The 16,980-nt window shown below is 44.1% G+C and overlaps 1 protein-coding gene across 4 annotated transcripts in view; it reads left to right on the top strand.

The window, feature by feature from the left end:
• RCAN2 (regulator of calcineurin 2) overlaps positions 1-15,137 on the top strand; it is a 262,870-nt gene extending 247,733 nt beyond the window's left edge. For all 4 annotated transcript variants that reach the window (XM_055329786.1, XM_055329787.1, XM_055329785.1 and 1 more), the window contains one exon: positions 12,557-15,137. In XM_055329786.1, the coding sequence (XP_055185761.1) occupies positions 12,557-12,717 (161 nt within the window). In that variant the 3' untranslated portion in view covers positions 12,718-15,137. The remainder of the gene's footprint in view (positions 1-12,556) is intronic.
• Positions 15,138-16,980: the final 1,843 nt, after the last annotated feature.

The following is a 16,980-nucleotide window of genomic DNA, read 5'->3' as shown; positions in this document are numbered from 1 at the left end:
TCCCTAGGGAAAAATAAATGTTTAATAAGCTTTTTTTCTAAGCATATACTCCACAATTATTTTTAATCACTGTTGAGTAGCGATATAAAATACTTCTTTCTTCTTTCATAGGTAAAATATGCACGTGATAGAATAATAGAAAAGACACATGACCATGCCCAGCGCTATGCCCTTAGCCAGGCCCCTACTATCGGGAGAGGTCAAATAGGATGGTCATTTCCAGAGAGGAAAACCTCACGCCTCTCTGACCAAGCAGGTTTCTTTCTCTGTCCTTATGTTGCTACTTTTCTGTCCCCTTCTGGATGAGCACCACCTCACAGGCTTCAGAGAGCTCCTATTCTCCATCTCCCTCCAGGGTTTCTCTAGTCTCCCTTGTCCACACGTTCCCTGTAGGGTTCCACTTCTTTGTCTCAGACATGAATTCAGGTTCCCAGGCAATCGGTTGTCCCCATGAAGAACTTTAGGTCTTAAGTGACTGCGGAAGAAATAAAGATGCATGGCCCCCCTCATCCAGTCTTAGAGGGATACCCCCAAGAGGCAAACAAACTTTCTTTTACTGAAATAGAACACCTCTTATAACAAAACCATGGAAGCATTCTGTTTCCTTCTCCCTCTCTTCCATGCCCCCATCTCTCCCTCCCCTCCCACTCCATTCTACCAAGGGCTCTTCTGTTTTCCTCTTTTGATGTGGGTCGGGACTGAGGATGGGAGGTAAGGAGGAAGAACCCTCATCATTTATATGGCTAATAGTTTCCTGACATGAGCTCATATTAGACCTGCTGAGGCAGAGAAGCCTGTGTGCCACCACCTTCATGTTTTTCCTGCACCACACCAACCATAATTGTCAACGGCAGAGGCAATATGGTGGTCATGCTTTGGCCTCAGCATACCTCAGTTGGAGTCCTAGCTCCACTTGTTTGAGGTGACCTTCAGCAATTTACTTCACTTCTCTGCACCTCTTTTTTTTTTTAAAGGATGATTTTTGACATTTTGCAATGTCATGGTTAATATACTTGAGGTACACAGCCCAGTGCCTGGCACATAGGAACTACCAAATCCATGGTGGGTGCTATGCTCATTCTGCCCTGAGCAGTATTGTTTAGCAGGACATCCTCTAAGAGATGTTTCCTGAGCCAGTATATGCATTAAGGTATGGAAGGCATTTGGAATAGTGTCTACCAGCCAGCAAGAACAATATGTCTGTCCTTTGTGGCACTGCTGGTCGCTATTTACGTGAGCTCATTCTCTGAACTTTACATGGGCTTGGGGTAGTCTCGCCTTGCCTCATACGCTTTACCCCCCAAGCTTAGACGGCATTCTTTCACAGGAGCAGCTGCTCCAAGATGGACAAGGGACAGAGTTGCCATTCAGTGATTTGACCCCATCCTCAAGACCACCCACAGCACTGTTCTCTGGGGCCTGATCAAAATGAAATATGATGAGCTCATGGAAACACAAAGGCATTGGAGAGAAACAATTTGCAAAGGACATCTCTCTCTCTGGAATGTTTCTTCCTCCCTAGAATATTGGTTTTAATTGAGAATCCTCTTTCCACTTCTACTTAGGAAATCAGTTCTTTCTCCACTCCCAGATTGACCTTGTGAATAGACAGTTGTGATTTTACAAGTCTCCAGTAAGCCCTTCTGCCCTGGATTACCTCCTCTTTTATTTTGTAGCTGTTGGTGAGGCTCTAAAATGAAGAAAGATATTTCTCTTACTGTACGATGATTACTAAAACTCGGGATGTGAGTTTGAATCCAGAACCACCTATTTTTGGCTGTGTGACCTGGATAAACTTTCTTAATCCCTCTGTGCCTCCTCAACAGTAAAATCATATTGTTGCAGGATTCAAACGAGATAACCCATATGAATCTATATGTCCAACGCAGGACTCCGTGAATGCTCAGTTTGTGTTACCTATTTTTTGTCACTTGATTTTTAAACCACATCTTAGTCTTTTATTAAAATGTAAGTGTGTCTACATCAAGCTCTTAGCTCAATGTTTCTCAGTGTGAAAACTGTGATATTTTGGAACTGACAGTCCTACACATTGCAGTCCATTTAGCATCTTTGAGCATCACCTACTAAATGCCAGTATCCACACCCAATGCAGTCCCTGTGAAAATCAAAAAATTAAAATTTTAAAAAAAGTCCCTATTGCATTCCCAGACACCACTGGGAACTCAGCACCCTTGTTTGAGAACATACTAATTACACTTTTGCACTGTTTATCAGGTGGTTCTCAAATGCAGGAAAAACATAGAGGCAAGGAGTGCCTAGAAGAGGTCAGAGGTACCAGCGTGAAGTAGACAGAAGAGGGTGAGAGGGGAGAGCAGTCCACTGAATTGTCACCAGCTCCCCTCCCCCTTACAGATGCACACACACACACACACTCTTTCCTTACCTTTGAAACCATAGTGGAAGACGAGATTGCTGGTAGAAACCTAAAAATACTGTTAAATCATGCGTTGGGAGGGAGTGGTACAGCTTTTGGAAACTTCCTGATGTTTTCCACTAGAACTCCTCCTCCTCTTGGGGAATACTTTTGGCCTGAAAGCAAACCAGCATTAGCTCTGCCAGGATTGAGAGAGGGTTAAAAGACATGGTGACTTCAGACACCAGCCAGTATCTGGGAGGAAGAAAGGAAGTGCAGATCACTGCACCCCTGCTTCCTGCAGGTGGCCCCCATTTCTGTCCTCTGAGAGCTACATCGGTGCCAGGCCCCTCGGTCTCTGTGGTTGACAATGACGTGATAGAGTGGGGCTTGGCAGCCTTGTTTGCCTTCCCTACCCTGCCACGTTTAAGTCCTAAACCTAGTACATGAAAGGAAAGGAAATCTAAGTGTGAGCACCTTTCAAGCACATTTCCAATTCTGTTGAACTCTCCCCTCAGACCCTGTTTTCAATCCCACCAATAGGCAGCATGCTCAGTAAAACGAACACATTGAAATTCCATGTTACTTGTTCCATAGATCAGGATGGATGCTCCCTAATTCCTCTTGAAAGTAGCACATTCACAAGAAAAAAGGGGTCTGCAATACCTTCTAACTATGAGAAGCCTGAAACTGTTCTATTTTTTTAAACTGTTTTAATATTGTACTCTCCCTTCTTCATCTTACTCAAATATAGAGGGCTCTTAATTTAAATCAAAGTTTAGTGTGTGGCATGCAACCCAGCATGGTTCTGTGGTCAAGGGTCCTGTTGGAAATGTTCTTAGCGCTTGCCTTCATAAGCCATCATCCACTCTTAAAATTCAGTGCAGATTAATAACGGATGCCTTTTTCCCTATTCGGTTTAGACCTCATTGAGGGTTAGATAGGAATAGGATAGGAAATGAATAATGCCAGGCAGTGCTGAAGCCGAGGGTGTAACTGAGTTGAGCTCTATCCAGGGCTTCCCAATGCTGAAATCTGGAGCCAGACAGAGCAGTTCAACTCCCCATGCCTGCTGCAAACGGCCCCATATGGGGTGGGCTCTCCTGTGCTGCTGGCCTTAGTACATGGACAAGAGTGGAGCAGGGCACTGGCCCTTTGCAGGCAGGGATACCGAAAGATCAAAGTGGAGAGGGAGAGCTGAGCAGTTTCAGTTCTTTTCCCCAGTGCTGTCACTCTGCTTCCATAGGAGAAAGCAGCCCAAAAGAGAGAGAGGTCCCAAATGGCATGTTAGTAGAGGGAGCTTCATCCACAAGGAAGGAAGGACAGAAGGTGTGGTATCTAGTCGAATGTAACACTTGAGCAGAGAAAAGAGGATCGTGCACAAGCAATTAATTTCCACTCAGAGTAGCTCTGCTTACTCTGAACAAAAAGAACTTGTATGACCCATAACTTATCAATTGCCACAAACTGTCCCAAAATGAAGGTCTTGGAACAACAGCAATCATTTATTTTGCTCACACATCTTCTATTTAGGCAGGGCTCAGGGGGACAGCTCATCTCTGCTCCATGCGCATTGCTGGGATAGCTTAGCCAGGGACCTGCAAGTCAACTTTTGAGGTGGCTTACTCACATGCCTGGAGCGTCGGTGTGAATGTTGGCTGAAAGCTCAGACGGGTTGTAGGTCAGGGACCCTGGTTCCTCTCCATGTGAGCCTCTTCGTGGGCTGCCTCGACTCCCTTACAACATGGAGGCAAGGTTCTGGACACACGCATCCGGCCAGAGCAAGGTAGAAGTGTGGTGTTTTTGTGACCTAATTCAGAATCCACACTGGTTACTTCTGCCCCAGTGTATTAGTCGAGGCAGTGAGAAAGGCCTGTCCAGATCTGAGGGAAGGGAACACGGTAGGGACAGTCCTCCATGAGAGACTGGTTAGGTATTGAAGAGGAATGTTTAGCAAGAAATAGTATGACCTTCATTGTGAAACACAGCCAATCAGCTGAGACGCTAACTTTCTTACTGAGAATTCACCTTTAATATGAGAGATGATAAAGTTAAAGCCAGAAGGAAACATAGAAGACTTTTTTGCCAGAGTCCAAAGCCACCATAAGAGATATAAGTCAAATCAATGTATAAGATACAGTCCTTTCCTTGTCATAACTGAATAAGTGTTATCTGTTGAGACGATTCATTGTCAAGGAGACCATGCCTAAAAATAACGACCAATCGGCCAGAACAAAAAAAGGCAAGATACAGGAGGAGTAAATAGTTCCTCTTTGGCAAGAGAACAAGTATTCACTAAGATATAAGTTGCCTTAAGGATGTATTAAAAGTAAAAATCAAACTCCACTCCCTTTCAGCAGTGTCTCTTGTCAGACGTGGGAGTCAAGCCGGGCGGTGCCAGAGAGTGATCGTGAGCATGTTCTCTGAAGTCAGACAGGCCTGAGTTTGAATCCTGGCTCTGCCATTTTCGTCCTCTGTGATCTCCATTTCCTCCTGCATAAAGTAGACAGGATGCCACCCATAGTACAGAGCTGCTGTCATCATTAAATATCCCATTTACGTACGTGAAGTGCTTAGAGCTGTGTCTGGCATTTAGTAAGGGCTCAGCAGTAGACACTTGATGCCATGTGTAAAGCAGATGGCAGCGTTTCCACGACACCTCCTGTGTCCTGGCGCTGCCGGTACCCGGAAAATGGAGTAAGTACTTGCCTTGACTTGGTTTTCAGCTTAGCTGAAAAGCTAGAACTTACACAAGTTAAACACGAGAAGAGAAATTCACGTGTGAGTACATACTGGACGTTGTACAAGTGTGTCATAAACGACCAAGGCTGGTGCCTTTCATAAATCAGTAACATATTTATTAAGCAATTTTCTGTACCTGAAGCTGCAGCCATCACCAAAACCACCATTTCAGCAGCGTGGGGTATAAGACATCACCAGATGAAACAACTAAGGTATAATATGAAAGGTGATATAATTAGGCATTCTAAACAAGTTTTTCCAAAAAAGAAATATATCTCATTTAAACCAGCTTAAGCTTTTCTTTTTCATCGGAACACAAGTATGGAGAAGGTGAGGAGAGAGGAAAGAGATGAACTTACCAATAAGGGGCGGCTGTGGTGAAGACTGTAAGGGTCATTCCATCTTGAGGGTCAGAATTTACGACACTCCCCTGTTCATTGGAACTGGGGGCTTGGCATGTCACCATTCACCCCTTTTGCTGTTTACAGCAGTGACCCCACTGAGTAGAAGCTTTTTGGTGATTATTCACCTGCTTAATTCTTTAACTGCTTTGTGGTGTGACTAGAGGGGTTCATCATATTGAAAACAGGAGATTATTTTGGGCAGCAGCAATGACCACAACATCACCTTAAATAATCATGCCATGCATCTCAGGAGGACTTTCTGAACTCCGTGGCAAATATTTCTTTATCTTGTGGCATCCAGTGATGTGGTTGTCATATTCCCACTTTGCTGATGAGGACAACTGAGGCATAGAATGTGATGTATCCCCTCAGTGTCACATCACTAGTAAGTGAGGTACGTGAGTAAGTGAGGGATGAGGTGACATCCCCAAATGCTGTTTTAGGAAACTTATTCTGGCAGGAAGATTAGTTCCTGTGGTGGAGAAATGAGCTGAGAGTCCTCAGGGTGGAAGTAGGTGAACTGTGAGTGGGAGCCTTACAAGCAGGGGCTAGTGAGGGAGCAAATGGAAAAATGTTCAGAGCAGTATTGAGTAATGCTCAGGAATGGATTAACTACTATGGATGAGTGGCAGAGAAGCTTCTGATGACCAGCTCTACAGATTGGCACCTAGAAAATGGAACCTCCCAGAGAACTGTGATAGCTGGAAAGGAAACATAGATTGATGGAGAACATAAATAATTCTACTTTGGATATGTGAGTTTGGAGAAGGGTAGGAGATCTTCGGAGAGATTGCCATACAAGGCCGGATGCTGGCTGAGGACATAGCATCTCAGACAGACAGAAATGGAGAGCTCCTGATGTTACAGAGAGAGAATCTTCAGGAAGGAATGGCAGCAACGCAGGCATAAAGCAAACCCTAGCCTCGTGCCTGCTCAACTCTGCGGTCTTGCAAGCCTCTGGGATGGGGGTTCCATCTCCTTGTCAGGGTTCACATAAGGACCACCCAAGGAAGCACTCAAGTCATAGAAGGGTGTCCCTTTCCTTCTCTCCCAAGAGTTTTCTTATTAAGAATCTGAACAGTCTCAGCTCTGCCGTAATATGTGCAAATGTAGCTTTGGAACGTCTCCCGCCCTTAACACATCTCATGATGCTGATTTTTAGAAACCGTGCATAATCACACTGATTATTTTAGAGAGAATTCAAGAAGAGGCCAACTCCTAGCCCATAGCCAAAGGTGGCAGCCTGGTGGAGAACTGCCAGGGGTACCTGGTTGTCTCTGTGAATGTTCCAGAACCACGTCACCTCGTCCACCAGCCCCTGCTCAGAACAAGGGTGTGACCTTCTCCCACCTGAGACCAGGAAGCAGCCCGTAGACCCCTCCACTTCCCCCAGAGTTGCAGGAATCGGGACCTTGTCACCAACCTGTCTCCATCCATTCGGGAAAAGAGGCTTCAGGACATGGCATTCATTTTGAACAGTGGCCACACCTGCGTCACTTCCAAAGGCCTGAATGACAATTTAACTTCTGGCCATGTGCTAGAGGATTTTGTATTTGCTTGGCTGGGAATTCATTTCACAGGGGTAGGTGGAAAATCCTGCTCAGCATGCTCTCTGGGGGCTTTTGGCCCTCCTTTCTGCTCACAGGTGAAAGGACAGTTTGAATACAGATTTGAGGACTGGGAGTATGAACGGGTGACCCAACACTAGTCCTTTCAAAGAAATGCTACACCAGCCATGCCTAGTGTAGTGTGGCAGGACTGGCCCACCCTGAGCTCCTTGTCCCCTGCCAAGCCCAGTTGGTCACCATGCAGGGTGAGCATTGACGTCAGGCCTTGTGGTAGAGGAATTAGCTGAAGCCGGAAGGGAAAGAGAGGCAAAAAAAAAAAAAAAAAAAAATTCAATCCAGCAACACTAAAGCAATTTCTTTTTATTTTGTGGGCTCTTAGCAGCTGTTAAGCTTCACTGGATTTTGATAGTAAGAAAGTTTCCAAAAATAGAAGAGTGAAATGTCAGAGTTAATGGGATATCAGCAATAAAATATCTCTACTACCGAGCCATCTGACTGTTAGCTCAACGTGCTTGATGTGAAAGTTGCCCCGCACGGAACATTGCCCTGGGCTTTCCTGTCCCGTCCTCAGTGTACCCCCAGCACTCCTGGCCTGAAAGGGAAGCGCTCAGGTTTGAATCCGTAAACACAGTGCAACTAGAGGTATCTCTAAGGGAATGTTCTTTATCCAAGCCAGGACAAACAAATGGCTTAATTAAAGGGCTAGCTTCATTATGTATATTTACCACTATGTAAACCTAGACATAAATAAATATATAAATATTTATATAAACATATATAAAGCTAGTAACTAGCTTCTTGCCAGCAATAAGGAAAGAGGCAGGATGTCTGGTCAGCCCCCTGGCTGGGGTCCCTGCTGCCACCCCTTCACCTCCTGGGCCCCACAGTCTCCACACTCGCTGAGTGATGGATGGCAAGTTGTCTCCCGTCATCCTGAGACTGCCACCACCTCACCCTGCGCCACAACTACTAGCAGGACACAGCTCAGGACTCTGGCAGGCATTAGTGTTTCTTGAAGAAATGGTTCTTCTACCAACTGGGAGAACTTCGAAGAAATCCTGTGCGCAGAAAGAAGAATGACCTCATCCTAGGTGTACTCTTTCCTTTCCCTGTCTCCCGTTGGAGGGTGTCTCTCATTCCGAATTGCAAAGCATTCCCAAAGGAAAGAGGAATTTCCTTTGGAAACCCTGGATAGGATGAATTTGTCACTGTTTGCTGTGGAACTTCAAGGGGCTCGTTGTTCTCCCAAAAGCAAAGATGAGAGGAAGACCACAGAGGAATTGTGCTGCTGGCTGGGGGCAGGGGGTGGCTGCAGCACTGATGCGGAGTCCTTGCTGCTTTTCCTTTGTGCATCCTCAGCATCCCTATCTTCTGTCCTCTACCCGCACCCTTATCACTTACCATGAAATGCAGAACAGTGGGAAGGAGGAGGAACGTTAGGTGCATGCCAGCGCCCCAGCAGGATCACAGCCTCCTGCCTGCCACACAACCCCGTGTAATACTGGCCGCCCAGAAACACAAGGCAACAAGGGGAGGGCGCGCTGGGTATCAAAGGAGATGTCGCTAAATCAGAATTTGCAGGGTTGCATCCTCATACCAGTAAACTCTTATTTATTTATTTATTTGTTTGTTTGTTTGTTTACTTACATATTTATATCGGGGGTGGGGCAGAGGGAGAGAGAGAGACGATTTCAAGCAGGCTCCCTGCCCAGCATGGAGCCTGATGCAGGGCTCAATCTCACCACCCTGAGTGAGATCATGACCTGACCTGAAATCAAGAATTGGACATCAACTGAGTGAGCCTGTCAGGTGCGCCCCCAGTAAATTCTGTTCTTAACAAGCCAATAAGGTGTCAGGGGTTTGGGAAGCGCTGCTTAAAGATGCCACCAACCAGGTCTGCCCATCGGTGGCCCAGAGCAGAGCCTTTGATGCAAGAGCTGGTTTCATGTCGATTCCTTTCCTTAGCAGCATCTGAAGTGGTCCTTTTACCTCGAGATTTTGATAAAAATGGCAAAATACTTTAAAGGAGAATGCTAAGCTGTAAATAGCATTGATACGTGCACCACAGCTCTAAGCATTGGCCTTAGAATGACTTTGGGGTGGATTGCCATGTCTTAGGTTCCTGCTATCAGTTCCTGCTCCCCAGCAGGGAAACAAAGCGTAGCACGGATGACGCAGGCAGGTGTCTCTTTCCTGGTTCTGCTCCATATCCCCTGACTTTGTCACTGTCCTCTCCTGAATCCAAAGTGGTCCATTTATGCCAAAGATTTCATACTTGCTGACACAATTCTCTCTACCTACAGTTTCAGCAAATCTAGACTTCAAATTACAGAGTCTTTATGAGCCATATTTCTCTGGCTAATTCTGTCCCTCTTGGCTCCTGCCAATATCCAGGGAAATATTGGAGCTGAAACACTCCATTTTTATGAAATATCCCTTGCCCTCACCCAGGAAAGCCTTTGTTCTACACACCAGGATCAGAGGCGGTCCAACCTGTGTTGGACCTCTCTTTCTGGCTCTTAACAGAAAGAGAATACACTTAGCAGCACTTCGCTATATTAGTTGGGTAGGGCTGCCACAAAGCAAAGTACAAAGTAGAGCATTAAAAAACAATATCTTCAAAAAAAATTTAGGGGCTCCTGGGTGGCTCAGTTGGTTCAGCATCTGACTTTGGCTCAGGTCCTGATCTCAGGGTTTTGGGATCAAGTCCCCTATCTGGCTCCACACTCAGCATGAAACCTGCTTCTCCCCCTCCCTCTACCCCCCCAGCCCAGGCGCTCACGCTCCCTCTTTCTCTCTCTCTCTAATAAATAAATAAATAAATAAAAATAATTAAATAATAAATAAATAAATAAATGAATAAATCTTTAAAAAAAAACAAATTTATTGACTCAAGTTCCGCAGTTACAAGTTCAAGACCAAGGTGTCAGCAGGGCCTCGCTCCCTCTGAAGGCACTAGGGAAGGATCTGTTCCAGGCGCCCCCTCCCAGTTTCTGGTAGCTCCTGGTCTTGTGGCAGCAAAACGCCAATGTTCATACCACAGCATTCTCCCCACATGCATGCCTTCATCCTAATTCCCCTTTTTATAAGGACACCAGTCATTCTGGATTAGGGTCCCTATTTCCAAATAAGGTCACATTCACAGGTGGTGGAGGTTAGGACTTCCACATCTTTGGAAGAGGGGGCATAATTCAACCCATAACAATAGCTGACTCTGAACACATCCATCCTTCCCAGCATCACTTAGAAGAGCTTGTCATGATATTAGCAGTGCTCTCACCCCACACTATCAGCACCTAGAATTTAAACCTATACCTTGTAAGCATTTGCTGCTTTCACCAGGGATGCTCCCCCCAGCACCAGAAATGACAGTACCAGCTACCTTGCCTGTCCAGGAGGGGCACTTGCCACTACAGACTGGGGGAAGGGGAGTAGAAAGAAGAGGCAAGCCTACTGGATTGGGTAGTGTCCACCTTTCGTTCTGGAAGGCAGGCAGGTTTTAGTGGTACTCTCAAACGAGGTGAGCCTATGCCACATAAAAGTTGCTGCGTTGGTAGTGTCAAGGCAAAACTGAACAAACCTTTTTAAAATTTTAAAGGGAAAGGAAAAGAGTTTTATTTGAGCCCAAGTTAGGACAGCTGCCCAGGATACACAATCTTTACAAAGCAGAGAGTGCTCCGGGGAAGGAACATTTGGAGTAGGGTTATATGTGGTTTTTGCATAAAGAGTTACGAATCATCACAACAAAGGGCATTCCAGACAGTTACAGACTTTATCTTATGTTTTTAGTATGTGCAAGGCTGTCTGACTTTAATCTTATGGGAAGCAGGGAGGGGGTTTTTTTGCTGTTGTTTCTCTTATGTTTATATTTGGAATGCTCCTTTTTGGTTTTGTTTGTTTTCTTTCCTCTTCATGCTAATTTTTTAAAATTTTATTTAAATTTAGTTTCCCAACATATAACACGAAGCTCATCTCATCGTGTGCCCTCCTTAATGAAGCCGACTTACAATGTGTGCTGGGGCAGAAATCACAGCCCATACTTTGACGTTTTGCCCAGTCATTTTGACCTTGGTAAATGTTCATGTATAGCCTCCTTGGGAGGCCAGGAGCAGAGCCTCCCCACAAACATTAAAGTTGAAAATGTCCTTTATCAGTAGGTAAGAGGATGTGGCTGTTGTAACTGGTAAAAGATTGTGCTGGGTCTTCTGTCCTGGTCTAAGAGGACTTGATCTAGTGAGACCTGGAAAGCCGCTGACCAGGAGGATGTCTGGGAGACATTACTTTTAGATTTTCCCCATTCATGAAGGAGGAGAGCAAAGGGTGGGATGTCAGGAGAAGATTAAGATGAGTATGTCAACAGTTAAGCTGAGAAGTTAAAAGCATGCAGATGGGATGCCTGGGTGGCTCAGCGGTTCAGAGAGTGATCCCGTACTCCCAGGATCGAGTCTCACATCAGGCTTCCTGCGAGGAGCCTGCTTCTCCCTCTATGTCTCTGCCTCTCTCTGTGTCTCTCATGAATAAATAAAATCTTTAAAAAATAAAATAAAATAAAATAAAATAAAATAAAATAAAATAAAATAAAATAAAATAAAATGAATAAAATAAAATAATAAAAGCATGCAGATGGAGGATGCCCCCTCCTCCTGCCCGACCACCTGGAGGTCTTCTACTTGTCTTTAGACCTAAGTCAATTGTCACCTCCCCTGGGAAGCCTTTCAGGATGACTTTCTCCTTACAATTTGGTACCATAGTCCTTGACATACATTGTCACCCTGGTGCTTCCCATGGTATGTTGTGATACTTCCTGTTTCTGTATGTGGCCACTGGACTGTGCTCTTGTAATACCTCCTGAAGCGAAACAAAGACAGGAAGCCAGTCGCCTAACAGCCATTTGGCTGTAAGATGAGCCAATCAAGGATAGATTCTTAGAACTTGAGGGCACCTTGACAGTCCTCTATCTAACCCTGTCCCCCAGGAACCACCACAAATCCCAGACAAGTGATGATCTCGCTTTATTCCATCCTGTGACAGCTCTTGAGATAAAAGTGTGCTTTAGAGACTGCGCTGTCAAGAAGGTGAAAAAATAAAGCGATTGGCTCAAGGTCACTTAGCAATTAGCAACGATGATGGGAAACAGAAGAGAAACCGAGAACTAGCTGCCAGACCCACTCGGTCATCACCACGATTCGGTGGGCTGTAGTTATGACCATACTGAAGTTTACAGTTGAGGATGCTGAGGCTATGAGAGGGTGAGTGCCCGAGCAGGGTTGTATGATCGATAGGTGGTAGAGCAGGGACACAGTAACAGAGCAATCTCCTTCCATTTTGTGATGCCCCATGCCATTCCTGGATAAGATCCGGGTTTCCCAAGACACTGTAAAATGGCCTTACTTCCAGCACAAACATTGCCAAAGAATCTGCTTTGAGCTCCCTTCCCCTTTATCACCCCCATTTTTCTTGCCTTTCAGGAGAGAAGTATGAGCTCCATGCAGGGACTGAGTCCACCCCAAGTGTCGTCGTGCACGTGTGTGACAGTGACATAGAGGAAGAGGAGGATCCAAAGACTTCCCCAAAGCCAAAAATCATCCAAACCCGGCGTCCTGGCCTGCCACCCTCCGTGTCAAACTGAGCTCACTGCTCCGCCTCAACAATAATATCTGTCTCCTCTTTATCATGCTTTTTTCCCTCTGTTGTTTGTTTGTCGAAAAAAAAATAATTGCCTTTCAATCCCTGGGTGTTTGGTTGTTTGAGACTCCTTCCTTGTAATCAAGCCTCTCGGACAAAAGGGCTAGGAAAAGGTGATATGTTTCCTGATCATATCATACCCATCGAGTGTAATCCATTATTTAGAAGGTTCTAGGAAAAAAAGGTAGTATTTTCTTATTAAAGAATCAGCACAGCCTGTATCTTCATTCTCTCATGCTGATCCAAGCCAGAGACACCAATAACAAATAGCACCCATGTTGTTTGTGATCTGTTTCAGTCCCAGTCCTGACGTGTGTGCGTTGTTTCTTCCTGGCCACGTAAGTAGGACCATAAGTAAACTTGACTTTGACTGCATGAGATTATCCCTATCTGGTCTCACTCAGTCCTCTGCATCCCGACATTCCCAGGACATGCATGATCACCAGCATTTATTTTCATGATTCGAGGATATACTATAATTCACAGATTGTCAGCATCCAGCCATGTCCTATCTAGACTAGAAAAATTATCAGCACCATCCAGCTCAACATGTCTGGGTATATCCACCATTTTGAGTCAGTACTTCATAGCTCTGTTAAAATTCCTGGAGGTGACATTGAGCTTGGCCCCAAAGATATTCCTCAGTAGATTTTGAACACCACTTCCGTATAGTACTTTCCCAGCCTCACTGGGGAGGCTTGTCCAGGGTGATATAGACCGATTTCAGACAAACCTATTTATTACAAAAGTTTCATGGTGTCTGAATGATTGTTTTTTTCTCTTTGTATATTTGTACAAATGTTTCAGCTGTGCTTTTAAAATCTGGATGTTTTTTATTTAGTGATTGTTCAGCCATTAGCTGCTTAAAAACATAATATGTGCATTGCTTATGAATGCATTCATATACTAATGCAGATAATCTGATAATATTACACTCTATTATGGATAATGCTGAATTTTGAAAGGGCACAAAACTTCTCATGCCAACATATAAATGATTAGCCAACATCTTTGCTATCAAGAATACTTGTTTTTAAATAAAGTGAAGATGCAAGTGTCCATCATAGACAACTTGGATGAAGCTAAATCTCCAGAACATAGCGGCCACTGAGGATTTGAAAAAGGAAAGGATGGTAGATAAACAAACATATACCAATCCTACTCATGCAATGGCCATGTTGCTCAAAAATATTTGTTTTCGTCACATGTGATATTTCTATTTCTGTAGCCCGAAGTGCATTACAGAAAATACACCTATAAGACCATTACCTTCTGCTATATGTGCAAGGCCTCATCTACTCCTGTACATTAATGAATTACTTTAAATGCAAATGCCAGTTACAAGGGAGTGGGGAAATACTTTCATTACCCAAGCCTCAGAAAAACACACGAGAACAATAACACAGCCAACTTATGGAAGGATTGTTGTGGTTTTTGACTAAGGTGTATGCTAGTTTCATGAGAAACTTAAAACAGACTGATCACTCAGAAATTAAAGTCCGTTCTACTGTGAATATAGCAATATAGTACTGGACACAGTACAGGTGAAACTGAGGACAGCATTGCTTGTAAAACCCTGAGTTTCCATAAGAAAAATGAAGGCTCCTTTTAAAAATAAAATCTGAGGAGTGTATAATAAGCAAATGCTTTGACTTTCCTTTGCTGTGGAAGTTTTCGGTTTTTCAGTCACAAATGAAAGCTAGTCTAGTGGAGAAATGCTTCCCTCTAGTGGAAGAAATATTTTCTGGGCTCTTGAGACTAAGAAAGAACAGCAGCCAATCAGCCATTTTGTGCTGAGTCTCTTCTCAGCCTTCTGCGGGTCATTTGACTTTTCAAGCTACTCAGAATTTTCAGGATGCAGATTCTAAAGACAGCTGGATGAGAAACAAATATTTGGAAATAATTTTTAAGTGTTTTGAAGCAGATACCATCAGTCATTTCCAGCCAAGTTAAGCAAAAGTTAAAATGACCATGCTGTCATCACAAAATAAAACCACAGTGGAGTGTATGACCTAAGTGGTTAGTCTTGGTGAAATTTATTGTGAAGTTGCCATGTGACTCTGTCTCAGATCAAGTAATTCTTTCATTAGGTTGGGTCTGGGGACGGGGGAAAGAGGAAATTTTCCGAGGAGAGCGGACAGACTGGGAAAGACTCCTCGAAGGGTGTCAGCGGAGCCTCCTGCACTGCGAAAAGTCAGAATTGCCTCAGCATTTCCATGACGCACATTATGCAAACCTCTTTAGCATAATTTTCAGTTTGAAAGTTGAAATATGGAGGGGAAAGGGGAGGTTTCCACCAATTGAATCATTTGTGCACGTGTATAGCTCAAAGAGCTTAGGCTTCAAATATACCTGGTGAATGACTCTTTGTCCACGTAGCATAATTTGTGTGTTGTCTGTCTGAGCTGACTATTCTTGAGTGGTAATTGTGGAAGAGTGCAATTCAGCTGATAGTCGTTACAAAAAGTCACCAACACATGAGATTGACTTAGCTGAGCTCTTATGAAAGGAGCCAAGGGGTAGGCTGGTTGGCAGCCATCTCACAAAGGAACAGGAATTTGAGCAAGGCCTGAAGGGATGGGTTGGTTGGGCTCTGATAAGGGGAACTTTCATTTTCATGCTTCAATCATCTTGGTCTGAGAGGCTCATTCAGATGTACAAAGGACCCTATTTATTTATTTATTTATTTATTTAGATTTTATTTATTCGTAAGAGACACACAGAGAGAGGCAGAGACACAGGCAGAGGGGGAAGCCTCCCTGTGGAGACCCCAGTGCGGGACTCAGTCCCAGGACCCCGGGATCACTACCTGAACAGACACACAACCACTGAGCCACCCAGGTGCCCCAAGGACCCTCTTTTTTTTTAAGATTTTATTTATTTATTCATGAGAAATAGAGAAAGAGGCAGAGACACAGGCAGAGGGAGAAGTAGGCTCCATGCAGGGAGCCCGACGTGGGACTCGATACTGGGTCTCCAGGATCACACCCTGGGCTGAAGGCGGCGCTAAACTGTTGAGCCACCAGGGCTGCCCCCCAAGGACCCTCTTTAAATATTGCTCCCACACTATTCTTTAGTTTAAAACACCATAAGAGACCCAAAGTAAGAAAATTTTTGTTATGGAGAATGCAAAAAAACTATCATAATGGGTACATTGTATTTCATTAACAGCATCTGTTTATCAAATTATACCATTAAGAGAGTGAAAAGGAACGTCTCAAAATGAGAGAGGATCTTTGCAATATAGTTGTCAAATAACTCCTATCCAAAACATGACAAACTCCTACAAGTCAATAAGAAAGAGACAGACAATCCATCCTTTAAAAATGGTCAAAATGCTTAAATTGGGAATCCACTTACACACAGGCAATTCACATATACACACACGTACCTGAAATACCCATTTGACCCACAGGCATTCAAAAAAGTATTCATCATTTTACATCAGAGAAATGCAAATCAAAATCTCAAAGAGGTATACCACACACCTATCAGAATGGCCAAAATCAAGTATGGGAAAATATAAAGTGCTGGTGCCAATACGGAGCAAGGTGGAGTAAACTGGTATTGCTACATAGGAACGTTGTCTGATAGTATCTGTGCAGGCCACACACACTCCTATCTGGAAGCAGTTCCACTCCAGGACATGCAACCAGCAGATAAGAGTTCTCGCGTCTACCAGAATACCTGTACAGGAATGTCCCCAAGAGCATTGCTTATAAGAGCCAGTAACTGGATACAACCCAAGTGTCCTTCAACTGTAGAATGAATAAATAAACTGGTACATTCACATAAAGGAATACCACAAAGCAATGGCTGAGATACAGAGCAACAGGGATGGATCTCGAAATCACACTTTTTGAGCAAAAAAAGATAGACGTGAAAGAATTCATGAGGTATGACTCCATTCATGGTGTAAAGAAATAGTCAAAACTGACATCTATTGATAGAAATGATAATAGTGGTTACCTTCTGGAAGGTATTGACTGAGAGAGTGCGCCTGCCAGCTTTCCCACAAGGGAAGCTATAAACATTCCATCTAGATCTCCACGGATGTGCACATATGTAAAAGTCATTTAAAATGTGCCCGATATACTGCGTGTAAATCATGAAACAAAACCACTATGAGAAAAGGAAGAAGGAGCCATCAGTGGCAAAGAAGGAGTTAGAATGTCCTCTGCCTAAAAACACGTCTCATCCATCTTAT

This window comes from Nyctereutes procyonoides, unplaced genomic scaffold (assembly GCF_905146905.1).
Source record: "Nyctereutes procyonoides isolate TBG_1078 unplaced genomic scaffold, NYPRO_anot_genome, whole genome shotgun sequence".
NCBI classification, from domain to species: domain Eukaryota; kingdom Metazoa; phylum Chordata; class Mammalia; order Carnivora; family Canidae; genus Nyctereutes; species Nyctereutes procyonoides.
Note: the sequence above shows the minus strand (reverse complement) of the source record. Positions and strands in the feature narration are given on the sequence as shown.